The sequence below is a fragment of the Rhododendron vialii genome, chromosome 2a (assembly GCF_030253575.1).
Source record: "Rhododendron vialii isolate Sample 1 chromosome 2a, ASM3025357v1".
Lineage (NCBI taxonomy): Eukaryota > Viridiplantae > Streptophyta > Magnoliopsida > Ericales > Ericaceae > Rhododendron > Rhododendron vialii.
This window is the reverse complement of record NC_080558.1, coordinates 12,423,997-12,442,895: the sequence shown is the minus strand read 5'-3', so window position 1 is coordinate 12,442,895 and position 18,899 is coordinate 12,423,997. Positions and strand designations below refer to the sequence as shown.

Below are 18,899 nucleotides of genomic sequence, written 5' to 3'. Positions count from 1 at the left end.
GTCTATCAACATAATGTCATTTTAACAACTAATGGTACGTGTACTTAAATTAACAATATGAAAAGTTTTCGTGTGTGTCATATTGTTCCAACCTCACACACACGAAATGCCCGCTTGAACATAGTGACAAGCATGAGCAAACAAGGCTAATTTTTCTTTCAAATCACCTCAAAATCAGGGGTGGCTCCACATGGTGTTGAAGGGGTTTCAAAGCGAACCCACTGACTCGAAAAATGAACTAAAAGTTTGTAACTTTTTTTTTACATATAATTTGATTTTCTTTTCATACTTTTTCATATTGTTGACACTGAATTGTTCATGCATAGTCAAAGTAAAAAAAAAAAACTTCACTTAAATTTGTGAGTATGTCAATAATATAACGCAACATAACTTCACTTAAACTTCACTTAAAAAAAAACTTCACTTAAATTTCCGATTCAACCCATCGAGTTGTCAAAATCAGTTCTTTGGGATTGTAGCTACGCAAAAAATTAAAAAAAAAAAAATCAGTATTAGAAGGCTACTACTACTGCGTTTTTCGACAAAATGAAAAAATTTCCTCTTTCATATTTATATATTGTTACTTAGCGGGTGTTAGAATACCTATTTTTTGCATTTTTCATTTATCCTTTTTGCCTTTTGGGTGTTTGGCAACCCTCCACCAAAATTCATTCCCAACAAATGAGTTCTCAGAGGAGTTTTTCAACTTCTCTTTTTTGCATTCTCAACTTGGTACAGGGAAAAAAAAAAACATATGCACCCCCGGCCTAGTCCAAAAAATTTAATTCTACCTTCTTCTGTCTTAAACTTCTTTTGGTATTCATTCTAGGCATTTCGAATGTCACGGAGGTAAGCCATTTCAAACCTTGAGGCAAGTGAGGTTTATGCCCGATTGTTACATTCAGGACCCCAGAATTAATCAAGCAAGCTAGTCCGGACATTCAATTATCAGGGAAAATAAAGGTCAATATATAGTCTTCAATCTCTTGATCATGTGCACATTATTGGCAAAAACCCATCAGATGTGGTTAATGAAGAGAGCTGCTACCCACACAGACCTTTTCAAAACAAATCATGCACAAATCACAATGTGGGGTCCACTTCAGGTCCCATATAAATGATCCGATCCGTTAATTAAATGTAACACATTTTTTCAAGGGTCTTTGCCAAATTTATATCAATCAAATACCTATGGGTGTTCGATTTAATCATCTAACTTTTCGTTCTGATTTCAAGATAATGAAAAGTTAGATGATTGAATCGAGCATTTATAGGTATAAGATTGAGTTGATTTTTTTTTGGGAAACCCTTGAAAAAATGTTTTCCATTTAATGAACATGTAGAGACCCGTAATTTCATTCAGTAAAGTTAAATTGTTTCATAAATGAAAATTGTAGATATTATATGGATAATTGTTAGAGAGGTTCAATGTGTAAGAGTTTGAAAGATGTGAGTAATGGGGTAATTTGCATTTATGTGAGTATATATAGGGAGGAGTGTGAGAAACACACCCACACCCCTCACTCCCACTCTCCTATCCCTCCCTCTCTTTCTCGGCTCCCACTCTCCCTCTCACTCTCATCCATTTTTCTACCAAAACCACTTCAAACACACAACATTCAACCTCCAATCCTTCATTCCCTTGTGTATTGCAGTCCGTATCTTGCCGGCTTGGGCTCGGTGGAGGCGTATAACTTCCGTTTTCAAAGTTTGGAGCTAGGGCTTGGAAAACCCATTAATTTGTTCTCCAATTATTGAGGTAGAGAGTTCTAACTTGCAATATATGTTTATGACTTGTTTCTTGTAGCTTGATTCTTGTTATTGGTCGTGGTTGCTGTTGTTGTCGTTGAACCCATGAAAATCTGCAGAAAGTCTGCTCGAACCAACTTGTTATCGATACCTTTATCTTTGTTATCAATACCTCTGCGTTCCAAAACCCATAAAATCACTTGTTATCGATACCATTTGTCCAAGGTATCGATACCCTTGCGTTTGGAATCCTTCTCGGCCAAATGGTATTGATACCATTTTCCTTGGTATCGATACCAGTTGTTTATCTCCAGCTTTTGCTGTTTTGCTTCGTACTTCATCGTGTTGATTCCCGAGCACTTCTAACCTACTCAAACACCTTCCTAATGACCCTTAACTCAATTGCTTATACTTAGTGACTTCATTGAACGTATCCATGATTTTAATACTTGTATGAACATGGTTTCACGAAAATCACTTTATATATCAAAGTTGGATTTGAATGGTACGAACATGATGGATACAGGATTATGAAACTTTACGAACACAATGAGAACATTCAGGACTCATCGATAAGTGAGTGCCTGGAAGAGGACATCGGGGTCTTTTAATTGGCCCGACAGGAGCTATATGCTCGTATTGGATACTTCAGTACCTCCTAATGGGTAAGGTGTCTGGCAGAGGACATCAGGGTCCTTTAACTGGCCCGGCAGGAGCTACGGCTCATGACACTTGTACGAAACACGTTTTGACAAATGGTGCTTTCAAAGGTTACTCGTTGAGACACGTGATTGGTTCTAAAAACGAAAGGTTGGAATTGGATTGCTATTGTTGCCCTTCCATTGAATCTTGTTGAATTCATTCATCTTGTGATCGTTCCTACATTTCATTTGCATACATTGTTAGATTAGAGCTTTCTACTGGACTAGTGTAGCTCAAACCTTACATTATTTTTCAGGTACTGATCCAGGACAGTAGTTTCTTGTGTGGAATGCTTGGATGTGGACATCGTTTTGAAAGCTAACATTGAGGAGTTACTAAGTCATCTTTGTGAATTATTTTTGGAAGATGTATTCGTAACTCTATTTGTAAATCTTTTGATTAAGGATTTTTCTTTTTGTAAGTTCGTAACTCACGTTTGATACTCTCGGTACTTAAGATGATTTTGGCCTTGGAGCCAAAGTTGTACTACTTGGAAACTTTTGGATGTGAAGCATTATTAAGGAAAATGGAAATGTTAAACTCTTTTGGGGTATTGGACGGATTATTGTGAGGTTTTATTTATGAAATTTTTTTTATATTTATATTGAAAATCGAGGACGTGACAGAACAGATTGGATCGTTTGAGTGCGACCCGGAGTGAATCCCACACCGTAACCTGTGCACAATCTATTTTAAAAAGGTCTATGTGAACAGACTTTCTGGTTAATGAAAGGGAAAATTTCAAAAAAACCCCTGAACTTTCTGACAATTCGCAAAAAAACACCTGAACTTTCACTATTAGCAAAAAAACACCTGAACTTTCTGACAACTCGCAAAAAAACACCTGAACTTTCACTATTAACAAAAAAACACCTAAACTTAGCATTCCGTAAACAATTAGACCCCCGCCGTCCAATTCCGTTAGTTTGTAATGGATGGAGCTAACGGAAGGCGTTAACTTTTTTTTTTTACTTTTTACATTAAAAAATTACTTTTAACTCTTTCTTTTTTTATTGATAAATAAATATGCAATAAAGTTCTTTTTTTTTTTCTTACTATTTATCAAAAATTACTTTAACTCTATTTTTTATTATTTACAAAAATAACCTTAACCACCATCTTTTTTGTTACTTTCAAATTTTACCTTTCCCCTTCTCTCTCTCTCTCTCTCCCTCTTTTTTTTTTAGAACTTTAACCCCACTCCACCAATCAACTGCCAAAACTCTAGCTCTAATTTCAGAAATTCAAAATTGCTTTTAACCTCCTTTTTTTCAGCATTCTTGTTTTTTATATTTTTTACTTCCAAAATTACTTTTAACTCTTTATTTTTAGTAGTAAATAAATATGAAATAAAGTTTGTTTTCTTATTATTTATCAAGAATTACTTTAACTGTAATCTTTACTATTATTAATAATAACTTTAAGACCCATTTTTACTTTCAAATACTCTCTCTCTCCACTGATGAAAATCCTCCCTCCTCTTGTCTCCACCGATCAGTTTGGAGAAACCCAAAATTCCTCTATCAGTTGGTTGTGGGGTTAAATTTGAAAGTAAAAAAAAAAAAAACGGGGCGGGGTGCGGGGAAGCAGGGGGTGTTAAAATAATTTTCGTAATAGTTAAAAAATGGGGGTGAATAATTTTTGAAAAAGAGAAAGGAAAAAAGAACTTTATTGCATATTTATTTATGACTAAAAAATGAATGAGTTAAAAGTAATTTTTGGAAGTAAAAGTAGTAAAAAAACGAAAAGGTTACAAAGAGGAGGTTAAAAGAACTTTTGAATTTCTGAAATTGTGGCTAAGGCTTAGGCGGTTGGTTGTGGGGTTAATTGGTGGTGTGGAGTCGATTCTAATAAAAAAAAAAGGGGGAGAGAGAGAGGGGGAAAGGTAAAATTTGAAAATAAAAAATAGGGTTAAAGTAATTTTCGATAAATAATAAAAAAAAAAGAACTTTATTGCATATTTATATACCAATAAAAAAAAAGAGTTAAAAGTAATTTTTTAATGTAAAAAGTAAAAAAAAAAAAGTTAACGCCTTCCGTTAGCTCCATCCGTTACAAACTAACGGAATTGGACGGCAGGGGTCTAATTGTTAACGGAATGCTAAGTTTAGGTGTTTTTTTGTTAATAGTGAAAGTTCAGGTGTTTTTTTGCGAGTTGTCAGAAAGTTCAGGTGTTTTTTTGTTAATAGTGAAAGTTCAGGTGTTTTTTTGCGAGTTGTCAGAAAGTTTAGGTGTTTTTTTGTTAATAGTGAAAGTTCAGGTGTTTTTTTGCGAGTTGTCAGAAAGTTCAGGGGTTTTTTTGAAATTTTTCGTTAATGAAATTAAGACAGAGGACCACTAATCTCTTGATCATGTGCACATTACTGTTCATTTATTTTATACTTAGCTAAATTGATGGAAAACTAGAGAGAGAAAGAAGAAGCATGTGGGTGTGGTCCTACTAGCCCGCATACCTATGTTCGGACATAGTTGGAGTAGTAATTTACGGATTAATGTATGTTTTGTTCAGTTCCATGCGTCCGTAATAGTGTTGACAAAAGTAGAGTTGACCGTTGGCTGTTCACAAAAGGAAGGCCACAGACCCAAACATGCTGTGACATTTCTTTCTTGTTTTCAACTATAATCAGTTAATCACATACTTCATTGGCTTTTCAGATTTACATTTGCGAATTCAATCTCGTTGCTCTGTTTTCACTCTCCAGAAAATCACGCATTACAGAGGTAATTGATCATATTCCCTCTTGTTTCTTTCTATGTGTATATATAGTAGTGTTGTATAACTAACTGAAACAGGTGATGATTGCTTGAAGTTAAGTGTACCTTTCTTTCCAATTTTCACCTCAAGAAATCATCATCTCTTTCCGTTAGATTTCATGTACTGTTGTGATCTCTGATTTGGCTTATGTAATTCCATTGGATTGGAGGGGTAAAAATCTCTAACTCTTTTTTTTGATCACTGAGGGTGTCTAGACTTGTAAAGACCCGATATTTTTTAATAAATAATAATAATTTCCAAAACAAAAATATTATTTTGCTTGTAAGTTTATTTAATACGAAAAATTATTTATGTCGTCACACCAATTTTATTTCCGTAATTGATTGTGTATGCGTATCTGACGAGTAATTTTTCTAGTGTGTGGCACCAGATCATTTTTCCAACCCAATCCCATTTCTTCCTTTTTCCAGTTCATACTTTCGGCCGAAATAAATAGAAAAGAAAAAAAAAATTCATCATCTTCCTCCAATCAAAATTTGACAGCACATAATCTTTTACCCATTGGTTACAACACTTTTTCAATTCAACTCAAGGTAAACTTCCTTCTTACTATTTCCTTTCTTTTTCTTCTTTTGTTCCCAGCGCACACACACTCGGCAGAGAGGGAGAGAGAGAGAGAGAGAGGGACCGGAGCACCCTTTGCCGCCATCTCTCGCCATCGCCGTCGAGCTCTCCACCATAACCACCGAAGCTCCACCAACGGCCACCACCTCCAACCGGAGCCACCATCATTACCACTGTAGCTCACCAAGCTCGCCACCAAAATCAGCTCCGAAGCAATCCAAACCCACCTCAAATTGCCTCCAAAACAGCCTGGAAAAATCAGCCTCGACTCGAGTTCCGTTCCGGCTCCGAAACCGCTCGAAATCAGCTGCATTTCAGCTCCAAAGACTGTCCAGAAATCAATTCCTAATCAGTCACCGTTCCAGGCTTAAAATCAGTCCATACCCTCGCCGCCGAGCCCCGCCGCCGTCTCGTTCCGAAACCCGTTTCGCCGGACAAAAAGTAGTTCGAAACTCGCCTCCCTACGTATATTATCGTGTGTGTATTTGTTAATACTAGTAATTGATGTGGTTGTTTTCGAACCCGACGTGGTCCGTCGAAATCCAGTGGAAACTCTCCTGTTTTGCCGATTTCCATAGCCGCTGGAAATTAAAGTTTCTAAGATTAATTACAGTTTGGTCCCTCGAGTTTATTAGCTTATAAATTCAACCCTTGAGTATTAAAGGCTAATACTATAAACCCCAAGTTAATTAGTTTTGGTTAAATCCTAGTTTTTATTGTGATCATGAATTATTTTAGTACCGACAATACTCCGCGACGATTAAGAATAAATGTAGACTTTAGTTTTGATAAAGAAAAGAGAAAATAAAGGGACCGCTTAAATTATTTTTCTCGCAAGATTAATTTTATCGCATGATTATTTTTATGGCATTATTAGTGGCATCGCATGATTATTTTTTTTTCAGCATTGTTAGTTGTATCGCAAGATTATTTATGTGACATGATTAATTCTATAGCGAAATAAATTTTATCGCTTGGTTGAACATTATCATGATAATGTTGAATTTGTGAAATGTTATTGTATTGATAGATTGGACAAATAGGTTCTTGGGGTTGGTTGCGATGTACGGATTTAACATATTAGACGTGAAAGTAGGTTTAATGGAAAATGGTTAATGTGAGAGGATGTGCTTTTGGATTCCGGGCAATCCTGGTTTGGAACCTGTGGTGATGTATTGTTGATGAATGATTGGTGGTGATCTGTTGAAAGTATGGATTTACGAACCCTGGGTACGACATGGTGGTGGTCGGCTCTCAGATGTTGGGACGGGACATAAGGGTGGCATTGTGCTTGCGTCACAACCCGGGCTAGACGGCGCTTGAGCGTTGCCGGTGAAGTTCAACCCGGGCTAGACGGCACTTGAGCGTTGCCGGTGAAGTTCAACCCGGGCTAGACGGCGCTTGAGCGTTGCTGGTGAAGTTTTATCCGAACTTATGGTTGCGGATGGGATACCCGGGTATATAACTTAGGTATCTTTCATCCGAATCTGGAAAAGGGGAGTCGTACCACACCAGTGTTTGTGCCAGAGGTTATGGGTAGGAACGGATCTATGGATAAGATCCGAGATTTCACTTAGGTTGAAGAATAGTAATAAAATGATTAATTGTTCTCTCTTTATGTTATGTCAATGCACTTCAATTATATTTTCTTGCTGCTTGTAAGTTATGGGTTCGGGTGGGTTTTGGCTACTGAGCGTCATTGCTCACGGTACTATGTTGCCCTGGTAACTCGAATGCCAGGTACTGAAGACGGAGCAGAAGTGTCATACGATTCGATCGAGTTCAATCCTATTGAGAAAGAAGCTGAAAACCTTGGTTTCCGTGCGCATAGTCGCTCTGATTAATTTAAGTCGACTTTATTTTGGAAGCTTCTAAGTTTATTTGGAAATTGTAATATGTTGATTTATTCAAAACGATTGTAATATAATGACATGCTTTTGAACTAGTGACGTAGTAATTTATAAATTTCTTTTGTGAAAATAATCTTTTAAATATTTTATTAATGTCTCCGAATTTTCAGGGCGTTACAAGACTAGTATACATTTACCTTGACTCAACTAATCCCAGGGTTTACCGAGGGGCGATTAGATATGGCACTTTTGTCTCGTATGGACCGACTCAAAATAGTTAATAGCACTTAGGAGGTTTCAAGCATTAGAATTGCAAGGATTTCAATACTTAAGTGCCGACTCCGCTTGAAAATTTGTTACTGGGATCACTTATAGGTACATCAAAACTCCCGACTACACCCTTTGCATGAACTGTAGATAATACCATCAATGAGGAAATATCCATCGCTTAGGGTTACCATATTCCGAAAAACAAGATCTTCTGTAGTTTAACGAACGGGGTCTAAGTGTTTGACTATGTGGTCGCATTTCGAATGCCACGGAGGCCAACCATTCCAAACCTCGGGGCAAGTGAAGTTTATGCCCAATTATTATGTTAAGGACCTCGGAATTAGTCAAGCAAGCTAGCCGGACATTCAATTATCAAGGGAAAAAAAGTCAATATATAGAGTCTTCAATCTCTTGATCATGTGCACATTGATGGCAAAAACCCATCAGATGCGGTTATTGAAGAGAGCTGCTACTCAAATAGACCTTTTCAAAACAGATCATGCACAAATCACAATGTGGGGTCCACTTCGGGTCCTATACAAATGATTCGATCCGTTAATTAAATGTAACACATTTTTTCAAGAGTCTCCGCCAAAATCAGATCAATCTGATACCTATGGGTGCTCGATTTAATCATCTAACTTATATTCAGATTTCATGATAATGAAAAGTTAGATAATTCAATCGGGCACTTATAGGTATTGGATTGAACTGATTTTTTTGGAGAAACCCTTGAAAAAATATTTTTCATTTGATGAACAGATCGGATCGTTTGTGTGGGACCCGGAGTGAATCCCACACCGTAATCTGTGCATGATCTGTTTTAAAAAGGTCTGTGTGAACAGATTTTCTGGTTAATGAAAGACAGAGGACCACTAATCTCTTGATCATGTGCACATTACCGTTCATTTATTTTATACTTAGGGTCATTATCGAATCGGGTCGGGCCGGCCCAATCCGCCAAGTCACTACTCAGCAGGCTGACCTAAGGGGCTTTTCTCTTTTTACGGGCCGGGCTGTGTTTCTTAAGTTGAAACCCAAGCCCGCCCACGAATTAACCTAATAGCCGGGTAGGCAGGGCCAAAGTTCTGACGGACTCACGGGTCGAGCCACACAAATTTTTAAAAGAAGGACCACATTATGCTTAGTCCTCAACATAGCCTGTATTTTACCGAGAAGGCTCTACTCTAGAGCCTAGCACAAATCACAGCCACTTTTCCTTTTTGACCATGCATTTTCCTTCTCCCAAAACAGTTGGCATGGGCTTTACATTGCCCAATACTAGCAAACAGTGCATGGGTTTTTCTCCCAAAGCAATCTACCTCTTCCTCTTTACCTTTACTCTGTCTTCTTTTCAAATCCAACCCCAAAAAAATCACTAAACAAGCAATCCCTCTCTCTCTCTCTAACTTTACTCTCTTCTTTCCAAACCCAACCCCAAAAAACGAGAACCCTGCAAACAAAACTCGCCAACCTACTATCAAACCCCCTCTCAAGGCCACTGATGTTTGAGCTATCGGACAGGCCTTCCGGGCGAGCCGAGTAAAAATTCATAGGTCCAATCTCGTCCATTATAAACTACGGACTGAGCTAGCCCGCCTATTTCACGGGTTCGAACAAGGTAAAAGCACGATAGGCCAGACAGACTTCGGGCGGGTCGCAAGCTTCGGACTAAATGATGACCCTTATTTTATACTTAGCTAAATTGATGGAAAACTAGAGGGAGAAAGAAGAAGCACGTGGGTGTGGTCCTACTAGCCCGCATACCTATGTCCGGACAGTTGGAGTAGTAATTTACGGATTAATGTATGTTTTGTTCAGTTCCATGCGTCCGTAATAGTGTTGACCGTCGGCTGTTCACAAAAGGAAGGCCTCAGACCCAAACATGCTGTGACATTTCTTTCTTGTTTTCAACTATCATCACATACTTCATTGGGTTTTTCAGATTTACATTTGCGAATTCAGTCTCGTTGCTCTGTTTTCATTCTCCAGAAAATCTCGCATTACAAAGTGTAGCAGGCCAAGCCAAGCAGCTCACGCCGTACCGAACCAGATCCTAAACCACTCCATGGTGGTCCAGCATAGTCCGAGCCGTTATACCCTTATGGCTCGGCAAGCCGATGGTCTCAGGTCAGTGTCTCCGTTGTGATCCATGGAAGCAATAGGCTCGACCCACCGACCCTTTTGACGGTTGGGCATCACGTTCGGCTTTGAATAAACGTGGGGGCAGGGGTGGATTCAATGTGAGACCAGCTGGGTCACGTGACCCAGCTGACTTTATAATAAATAATAAATATGTTGGCATTGTTATTGAAATGACTGATGGTTCGGTGGTAAAGAACCGATGCATCTAAGGTAGAGGATGCAGGTTCAAAACTTGAATGAACTCTGTTTGTTCTTTTTAAATGGTCTAGGCCTCTTTAACAGTTCTTTACTTCATTTTTAATACTCTAAAAGTTCTTCTCTCCATAATTTCTCAAAGATTTCTTGCACAAATATATATACACAATACGCTTTAATGTGTTTGACATAGTTTCAATTTTTTTTTTCCATCCTGTAACCTAAAATTTATTTACTTTTTTTACCTTTTGAAAATCGATTATGTGTAATTATAGCATGCCATATATTTTTCGTTGAACTCTTAGCAAGTTTATTTTTTTTAATTATTGTAAAACATTATCGAGAGCCCATATTTGTACTTGAAATCTCTGGGCCAGTCTTGTACTCGGAAGGTGACCCATCTATGTAAAATTTCTGGATCCGCCACTGCGTGGGGGCCAAGGTTCTAGCTCACCCATGTGGGGAAAAACAACACCGTAGCCATGATGACAATCGTGACATCATCCGAATGGTTATCGATATAACGATGGGAGCAAGTGAGGATGTCAGCTCATCCTACAAACGGTTACAAAATCCTAATATGATGGGGGGTGATGTCCCGACGCGTGTTAAGCATATGTGCAATCTTAGAGGCCAAGCTATGAGTTCTCTATAAACACCCGTTTTCTCTATAAATACCCCTTTATGCGGCTTGGGGGCGGCACATTCTCTAGCACTCTGAAAACCCTAGTTCTTGGTTTTGTACCTCTCTCTGCAAGTGTACTGATTCTTGCACCGGAGAGCCATCCCAGAGAACCTCCGGTGTGGTCTTTAGCCGGGCTTTCTTTTGCAGGCTAGGTAAAGATCAAGACCTATTCTCCAACCCTCAGTCTAAAGGAGCGAACGAGCTTAATCGGAGCCCCACACAGAGGTAATTGATCATATTCCCTCTTGTTTCTTTCTGCGTGTATATATAGTAGTGTTGTATAGCTAACTGAAACAGGTGATGATTGCTTGAGGCTAGGTGTACCTTTCTTTTCAATTTTCACCTTAAGAAATCATCGCATCTTTCAGTTAGATTTCATGTACTGTTGTGACCTCTGATTTGGCTTATGGAATTCCATTGGATTGGAGGGGTAAAAATCTCTAACTTCTTTTTTGATTACTGAGGGTGTCTAGGCTAATGTAAATCTACCTTGACTCGACTAATCCCAGGGTTTACCAAGGGGCGATTAGATATGGCACTTTTGTCCCGTATGGACTGATTCAAAAAACTTAATAACACTTAGGAGGTTTCAAACTTTAGAATTGTAAGGATATTCGTACTTACGTCCCGACCCCGCTCGAAGTTCTGTTATTGGGATCACCTATAGGTACTTCAAAACTCCCGACTACACCCTTTGCATGAACTGTAGATTATACCATCAATGGGGAAATATCCATCGCTTAGGGTTACCATATTCCAAAAAATAAGATCTTCACTAGTCTGGAGGAAATTTATTTTTTCTTAATAAAGCATAATGCAGGTTGCTTCTATGTTTCTAAATGGTATTCACCTTTCATGTTTTGTCAAAATCAAACTGTTCAATCTAATAAGTAGGAGTTATATAGTTCATGGATTTTTTTTCTTGATTAAAAATTAAATTTTCAAATCTCACACATAAATTCATCAGCGTCTTTATTCAATCAATAATAGAGGAATACTCGTGCTAGGGTTGTGTAACCTGATTCCACTTTAGTTTGCCACTTCGCTGACTATGAAGAGATCTGGTGTGAGCCGTGGCATACCCAATTGGGAACCACATTTTTTCTGTTTCCGTTCTTTGCTTGATCGATTCCTCATGCTAGTGCGCGGGGGGGTGGGGTGGGGGTGGTGTGGGGGTGGTCCACTCTGTATTAGTCATGGAAATATATCAACTACGAAACTAACAATTGTGTTGTGTTAAAGCAGGAAAATATACTTGATGGCACTAGTTGCAGTAAGCTCCGCTATCAATAGTACTTTTTTTATTTGATCAGACAAAAAGGCCCACATGGCTACAACTTAGAATTAAAAACATCTGAATACAACAAAGAAACCCGGGGGGGGGGGGGGGGGGGGGGGGGGGGGGGGGGGGGGGTGTGGTGGTGGTTAGAAACCCAGTCAGGTTGAAGTTGTCCTTTTGATGCCCAAGCTGCCACTTGGTGACCCAGATCTCTTCACCCATTCTACCTTCAAACAGACTACACACAGTACAATCCTTTTTCACTATCACTTGTGAAAAATCTAGACATAGTACCCTTGCTATAGATCTCTCCCCTGCTTCATCGTCATCCATCATATGCTTCTCCTTCATTTGGAACCATCATATGCTTCCCCACTTGATCTCTACTTCGTTTCATAATCTTTTCAGCCAAAATTTCGAAGCTTGGCTTAAATACTGAGTTCTGTATTCTAATGGGTGGAGTTGTTAGCGTTTATGGGTACTGTTGACAAAGTATGGACCAAATCGTCGTGGGGAACAGATCTAAAGTTATTTCATTTTTTTAAAAGCATAGCCCAAGGAACATATACTCCCTTCTTTCAATATGGACAATATAATAACAGAGAAATCTATATAATACGAGTGATCTTTATTATTCTCTTGATCATGTGCGCATCACTGTAGAGCCCAGCATTACTTTTCATTAACCTAAAGACTAAAGAGAGAAATTGTGTCCAAAAGCTCCAATTATTTAGAATATATCTTCACATTTACACATCATATACTAACTAAAGTGGAATTGACTGTTGACTCCAAAGGAATCCACAGACCCAAATATCTCATCACATACTTCATTGCCTGTTTCAGATTTTGCATTTGGGAATTGTGTTTCTCGTTTCTTTGGAAAATCTGTCATAATATAATACGAGTGATCTTTATAGCTTTACTTTATTACCCTGCATACATATCTTTCTTTTCTATTTTCACCTTAAGCAATCATAGCCACTTTCAGTTAGATTTCATGTACTGCTGTGACCCCGATTAGGCCGGGCTTCTTTTTTTTTACTGAGGGAGGAACTACACCTAGGCTGGCTTGGGCTGTAGCCTAGGTGCAATTCCAACAAATTTTTAATCCGTTTGAACTGATGCGAAAATCTTAATTTTCTAATCATATTATTTTAAGAATTATAATTATTTTTTGTCACTAAGGCTCTGATAATCGATTATCTGCTCTTTATTTGGCCGAAATCCTGCAAAGCAGATACTTGATTATGAGAGCCCTAGAGGCGAATATTAACTATGACCCTTGGGAATAATATTATTAGCAATATTATTAACCTATTTTCAATAATGGACAAAATGTTTTTAAAACTTTATCGAAATTTCCGAAATGTTACAGCTTGTGTATAGCCAATTCTTCATGTAATGGCCTCTTGGTTTATACAGATTTTTTTTTTTTAACGAAAGGCTAAAGCAATGCCTAAGGAAAAACAAAAGAGAACAGTCGCAGATAAGGGAAAGAAAAAGCTAACTACCGCAGGGGAGGAAAAAGAAAATTCACGTCCAGTGGTATGACCTCTTACAGTTATTCTTTTTTTTATCATCTACAACAATTTTTTCCTTTCTATTGACTTTGCACATATAGGATCAAGTTCTTCGAAAAAGAAATACTGGTATTGTGATCCGCGATGAGCAGGACATTAGGCGCTTGCGTGAGGTAATATTACAAGCTCTTGGTTTATACATTAAAAGTTTGGTATTGATTTTACTCTTTAATGTTGGAAAGGATGAAAGAAAGGCTGAAGCAAAGGCTACGGAAAAACAAAAAGGAACAATCGTGGATAAGGGAAAGAAAAAGATAACCACTGCAGGGAAGAAGAAAGAAAATTCATGTCCAGTGGTATGACCTCTTACAGTTATTCTTTTTTTTATCATCTACAACAATTTTTTCCTTTCTATTGACTTTGCACATATAGGATCAAGTTCTTCGAAAAAGAAATACTGGTATTGTGATCCGCGATGAGCAGGACATTAGGCACTTGCGTGAGGTAATATTACAAGCTCTTGGTTTATACATTAAAAGTTTGGTATTGATTTTACTCTTTAATGTTGGAAAGGATGAAAGAAAGGCTGAAGCAAAGGCTATGGAAAAACAAAAAGGAACAATCGTGGATAAGGGAAAGAAAAAGATAACCACTGCAGGGAAGAAGAAAGAAAATTCATGTCCAGTGGTATAATCTTTTTTCTTTGGTACTTCAGAGACTTTTTTTTTGTGTGTGTGGTACTTCTAAGACATTTTTAAAGACTGTTGAATGAAATTAAGTGATTTCTATCCATCTTTTTTCTTCACTTTTATGGTATGTTGATTCTTCGTTCTAATTTTATAGGTTTTTAATTTTGATTTTTTGATGCTATCGTGATTCTAAAGTTTGAACTATTAATGTCATTTCACTGAGAGTAACATATCAGAATGTAGTTTCTCTTTATAGTATAAGCTGCAAGCTGGGCTATTTAGATTTTTTGAGTTCTAAATGGCCCCAACACAAATTTGAGGATGGTAATTGTTTTTTATCTGCAACTTTTATTATTTGTACTTCAAAGATGCTGACTTAGTGTTTGTTAAAATACATATTTAACAGAGTGAAAAATAGTGGAGAGTGAATTAATTATTTATGCCAACTATTCTGTAGCTCTCCTAATTTTTATTTTGGTTGACTTTGTGGTCCAACACTGTAAGGACACGCGACACTTCGGAAACACGTGGAGACATGTTTGGACACACCACATGAGGTATCCATTACCGGGGGACATGCTGGGGACACAACAAAGTGAATTTAAAAGTTCTTAAAAGCTTTACCAGGATAACATATGTATCTTAAAAAGTATTCCAATTTAGAGTTTATTTGTTGTGGACTTTGTTTCTCTTTCCTTTGAATGGTATTGTTTGATCATATCACTACAGACTAGCACATCCCTTTCCCCTAGGAAACAGTGTGATCAAATTATTACAGGACCAACACATCCCATTCCCTCGCTCTCTCCCATATCACAAAGCGTATGACCGAAACGTGTTGCGCCGTGCCTTTAGGCACAGACATGCACTAGTTGTAATATGTATCTGGGCACTTTAGGCCCTTAGGTGATTGTTTATGAACTTTGACTGTATTATCTGGACACATTAAGCGCATAGGTGTTTCGGGCTACGTCCCATTTGACTGTTTATCCAACTTTTGTTGGATTCCCCTTCTCCCTCCCCCTATCTTAATGTACTTTTGTCAAGATCCCTAATAAAATGTTCAACAATATTACACACACAACAATCCAAACACGACCCATACATAGTAGGGTGTGTTTGGATTATTATGTGAGTAGCATTTTTGTAAAATGTTACGTACTTTTGCATATAAAACAAATATTTCCTAAAACACGTCCCCTGCCAAACAGCCGTTATATTATGGATACAATTGTTCACCTGTAAAATGATTCCTAATAACCTATCAAATGAAAAAAAAAAAAAAAAAAGAGGTTTTGAAAGGAGTCCACTTAAGTTTTGTAGAAAATGAAAAGATTAGGGTTGCTATATATCACCACATTAGCTGCTTCATTGCTGGAAATCATGCATAACTAGAATCCTTCCAGTAAATTTACCGAGTTCAATCTGGTCCTTTGCACACTAATTGGTATTTACATGTTCCCCTCGTTACCTGAATTAGTTAATTTGTAATGTCTGCCCCTTGCAGAGTTCACAACCATGGCTGGTAGACGCCTACGAGAAGCTGGTACGCTTCTCTCTCTCTCTCTCTCTCTCTCTCTCTCTCTCTCTCTCTCTCTCATAATATCCAACTAAATATCCTCGTACGTAACCACTGGAACTTTCGCCGAACCACCCTAGTTACTCGGTCTTGGTGTTCCGCGTTCCGGCGCAGAATCCTCGGCTTGTTTTGTATAAGCTCAGCTCGTTTACAAACAAACGAAGTTTAAGTTTGAATTTTTGGTTCGTTTAGTGTACGAGTTCTCTACAAAACTCGGCTCGATTCGGTTTGTACTGTAACTGAAATTCGTAATATGAAGCTGTTCAAACTGAGCCACCAATTCTTGATTTGACCAATAAAAAGGTTCGCTTCACGTAACATGTTTACTTTTGTTTTTTTCATTTCTGTGGTAGTTCTATTTTTTTGTTGGGTAATGTTCATGATCTATTCGGCATTTAAGTTGACCCAATTGAAACCCAATTAAGACCCAATAATAAATGGGTTAGATAGGTTTGGACCCATTCTAACCCAACTAATAAATGAGTTGGATTGGGTCTATTTTTTAATAGATGAGTTTGAGTTTCTTAATGGATCTGAATTTAATTTGTCACCCATAATTTTACCACTTATACATCTCAAGATATGATTTGCTCACCACCAAAAACCCTGACTACCTATAAATGCGTGGAAATTAATTAGAAGATCTTATCATGCCATGGCATGACTTCCAAAGTTCTAATTAATTTTCACTCTTTCGGTACTTACTGTATATTTTTATCTTGCAGATTTTGCGGATTATGCAAAGGCCGAATAGGAATACAGTACTGACCTTAATAATGGTTGTTGGTCTCGCAATTTACATGTGTGTCCCTATCAAAGAAAATTACCTGGGTGTCGTCCTCCAAGGCGGTGATCAGGACAGTTTCTCCTTCTCTACAAGCGATGCAACCAACAGCACATACACTAGTTTCATAGAGGCGCTGCGAGCTCGTCTCACAAATGGAGTTCCCGAGGTATCTGGTATACCGATGCTGCCCCAGAGCTCCTTGGTGCCGGACAAGAGGCGCTTCGTTCTGGTCGATCTCTCTAACTACGACGGGAACACCGTCACCGTGGCGATAGACGTGGTGGATGTTTACGTGGTGGCTTTTCGTGTACGCGACCGAGCTTACTTTTTCCAAGACGCTCCAGAGGCTGTATTCACAACTTTATTCACCGAAACCGTCAATCCTCGGAGACTCAACTGCACCGGCAACTATGGCAAACTCGAGGGACGTAGTCAATCCAGGGGGCTAACCGATCTAGGAATCACTGCCCTAGATCAAGCCATTTCCAATTTGTGGTACGATGTTGACGCTGCACTTGGATCATCGTTCCTTGTGATAATTCAGATGGTCTCGGAAGCGGTAAGGTTCAGGCTCATTGAGAGACGAGTTCGACAAAGCATAACAAAGGAAAATTCTTTCCGACCAGACCCTCGAATGTTGAGCCTGGAGAACAAGTGGTCGTCTCTCTCTACAGAGATCCAAAGTTCACACGATGGAGTCGAATTCAATCGGCCAGTTAGACTTCAAAGACCTAACTACAATCCTGTCGAAGTGGCCAACAGTCTGTCTCCCGTCATTGCTGATCTTGCCTTGCTGCTCTACAGATGCCCCGCTCGCCCTCAAAGCGATGATGCTAATCTGGCCTTGCGTATAACAAGAACAGCTTTTAGTATTGTAGGTGACGATGATGAGTGCGATAACGATTCGAATCTCATCGACCTGTTAGTAACAATATCTTTTTGGTTTGATGTATTATTATCGGGAATTTAGAGGTCAGTCCCAAAAAGTAGGTTCGGACTTAATTTAGTCCTGATAACTTGAAAGTAATTAAAAGAGAATCCTCTTTCTTTTCATAATCTTTACAGAGAAATATTACACATATATATAGAAAAAGACTAGCAAATCTGAATCCTAAGTCTAAGGGGTCTATACAAGGTAATAAGCAATCTAGATCCTACATCAGTGGACATACAAATAATAAAGATGCTGGAGATCAGTAGAGATAATGGAGCTTCTCTTTTTATGGTAATTCTTTGGTCTTCAATCAGTCTTCAATTGCATGAATCAAGGTAAATCAAATCGTAACACTCCCCCTCAAGTTGGAGCATGTATGTCAAGAATGTTCAACATGCGCATTAAATTCTTGAAGATATTTCCTCCCAAAGCCTTTGTGAAGACATCAGCTAGCTGGAGAGACGATGGGACAAACTTGGTGATAATCTGACCTGCCTGAATTTTTTCTCTCACAACATGGCAGTCAAGCTCAATATGTTTGGTGCATTCATGATACACAGGATTTGCAGCTATATAAAGCGCTGCTTGATTGTCGCAGAACAATTTTATAGGTCCCAAGGAAACTTGTAAATCGTTAAATAAATACCAAAGCCAAATAAGTTTACAAGTTGCAGTAGCCATAGATCTGTACTCAGCTTCTGATGATGATCTAGAAACAGTTTTTGGTTTTTTTGTCTTCCAAGAAATTAAAGAATCTCCAAGAAACACACAATAACCCGAAGTAGATCTCCTTGTCATAGGGCAATTAGCCCAATTAACATCACAATATGCTTTCAATGTCAAAGAGCTATTCGAAGAGAATAACAACCCAAGTCCTGGACTGTTTTTTAAATACCTCACAATGCGGAGAGCAGCATCCCAATGAGGCTTTCTTGGAGCATGCATGAACTGACTTAGAATGTTCACGGAATAGGTGATGCCTGGTCTAGTAATTGTAAGGTAAATTAACCTACCTATCAATCTTTTGTAACAAGAAGGATTAAGCAAGAGATCACCTTGATTATTTGTAAGCTTCAAACTCTGTTCCATAGGAAAATCGACTGGTTGAACTCCGAGAAATCCAACATCATCCAGAATTTCCAAAGTATACTTACGTTGTGATATGACAATTC

General features: G+C 38.3%; 3 protein-coding genes across 7 annotated transcripts in view; all 3 read left to right on the top strand.

Moving 5' to 3' along the window:
- The window catches only part of LOC131316207 (disease resistance protein RPM1-like), an 81,666-nt gene that overhangs the window by 8,643 nt on the left and 54,124 nt on the right, over positions 1-18,899 (top strand). The window lies entirely within an intron of this gene.
- Positions 1-18,899, top strand: part of LOC131316213 (disease resistance protein RPM1-like) — a 63,344-nt gene that overhangs the window by 6,528 nt on the left and 37,917 nt on the right. The gene's annotated exons all lie outside the window — the stretch shown is intronic.
- Positions 9,737-17,846, top strand: LOC131316210 (ribosome-inactivating protein bryodin II-like). Of its 5 annotated transcripts, XM_058345518.1 has the most exons (8): positions 9,737-11,161; positions 13,641-13,763; positions 13,840-13,911; positions 13,981-14,094; positions 14,171-14,242; positions 14,312-14,425; positions 15,935-15,973; positions 16,732-17,846. In XM_058345518.1, the coding sequence occupies exons 2-8, from the start codon at positions 13,671-13,673 to the stop codon at positions 17,761-17,763; spliced, it is 1,536 nt and encodes a 511-aa protein (XP_058201501.1). In that variant the 5' UTR covers positions 9,737-11,161; positions 13,641-13,670; the 3' UTR covers positions 17,764-17,846. The 5 variants fall into 5 exon arrangements, with proteins under 5 accessions (XP_058201501.1, XP_058201502.1, XP_058201500.1 ...); XM_058345519.1 differs by lacking the exon at positions 13,840-13,911 and having other exon boundaries at positions 9,743-11,161; XM_058345517.1 differs by lacking the exon at positions 9,737-11,161 and having other exon boundaries at positions 13,339-13,763; positions 13,840-14,094.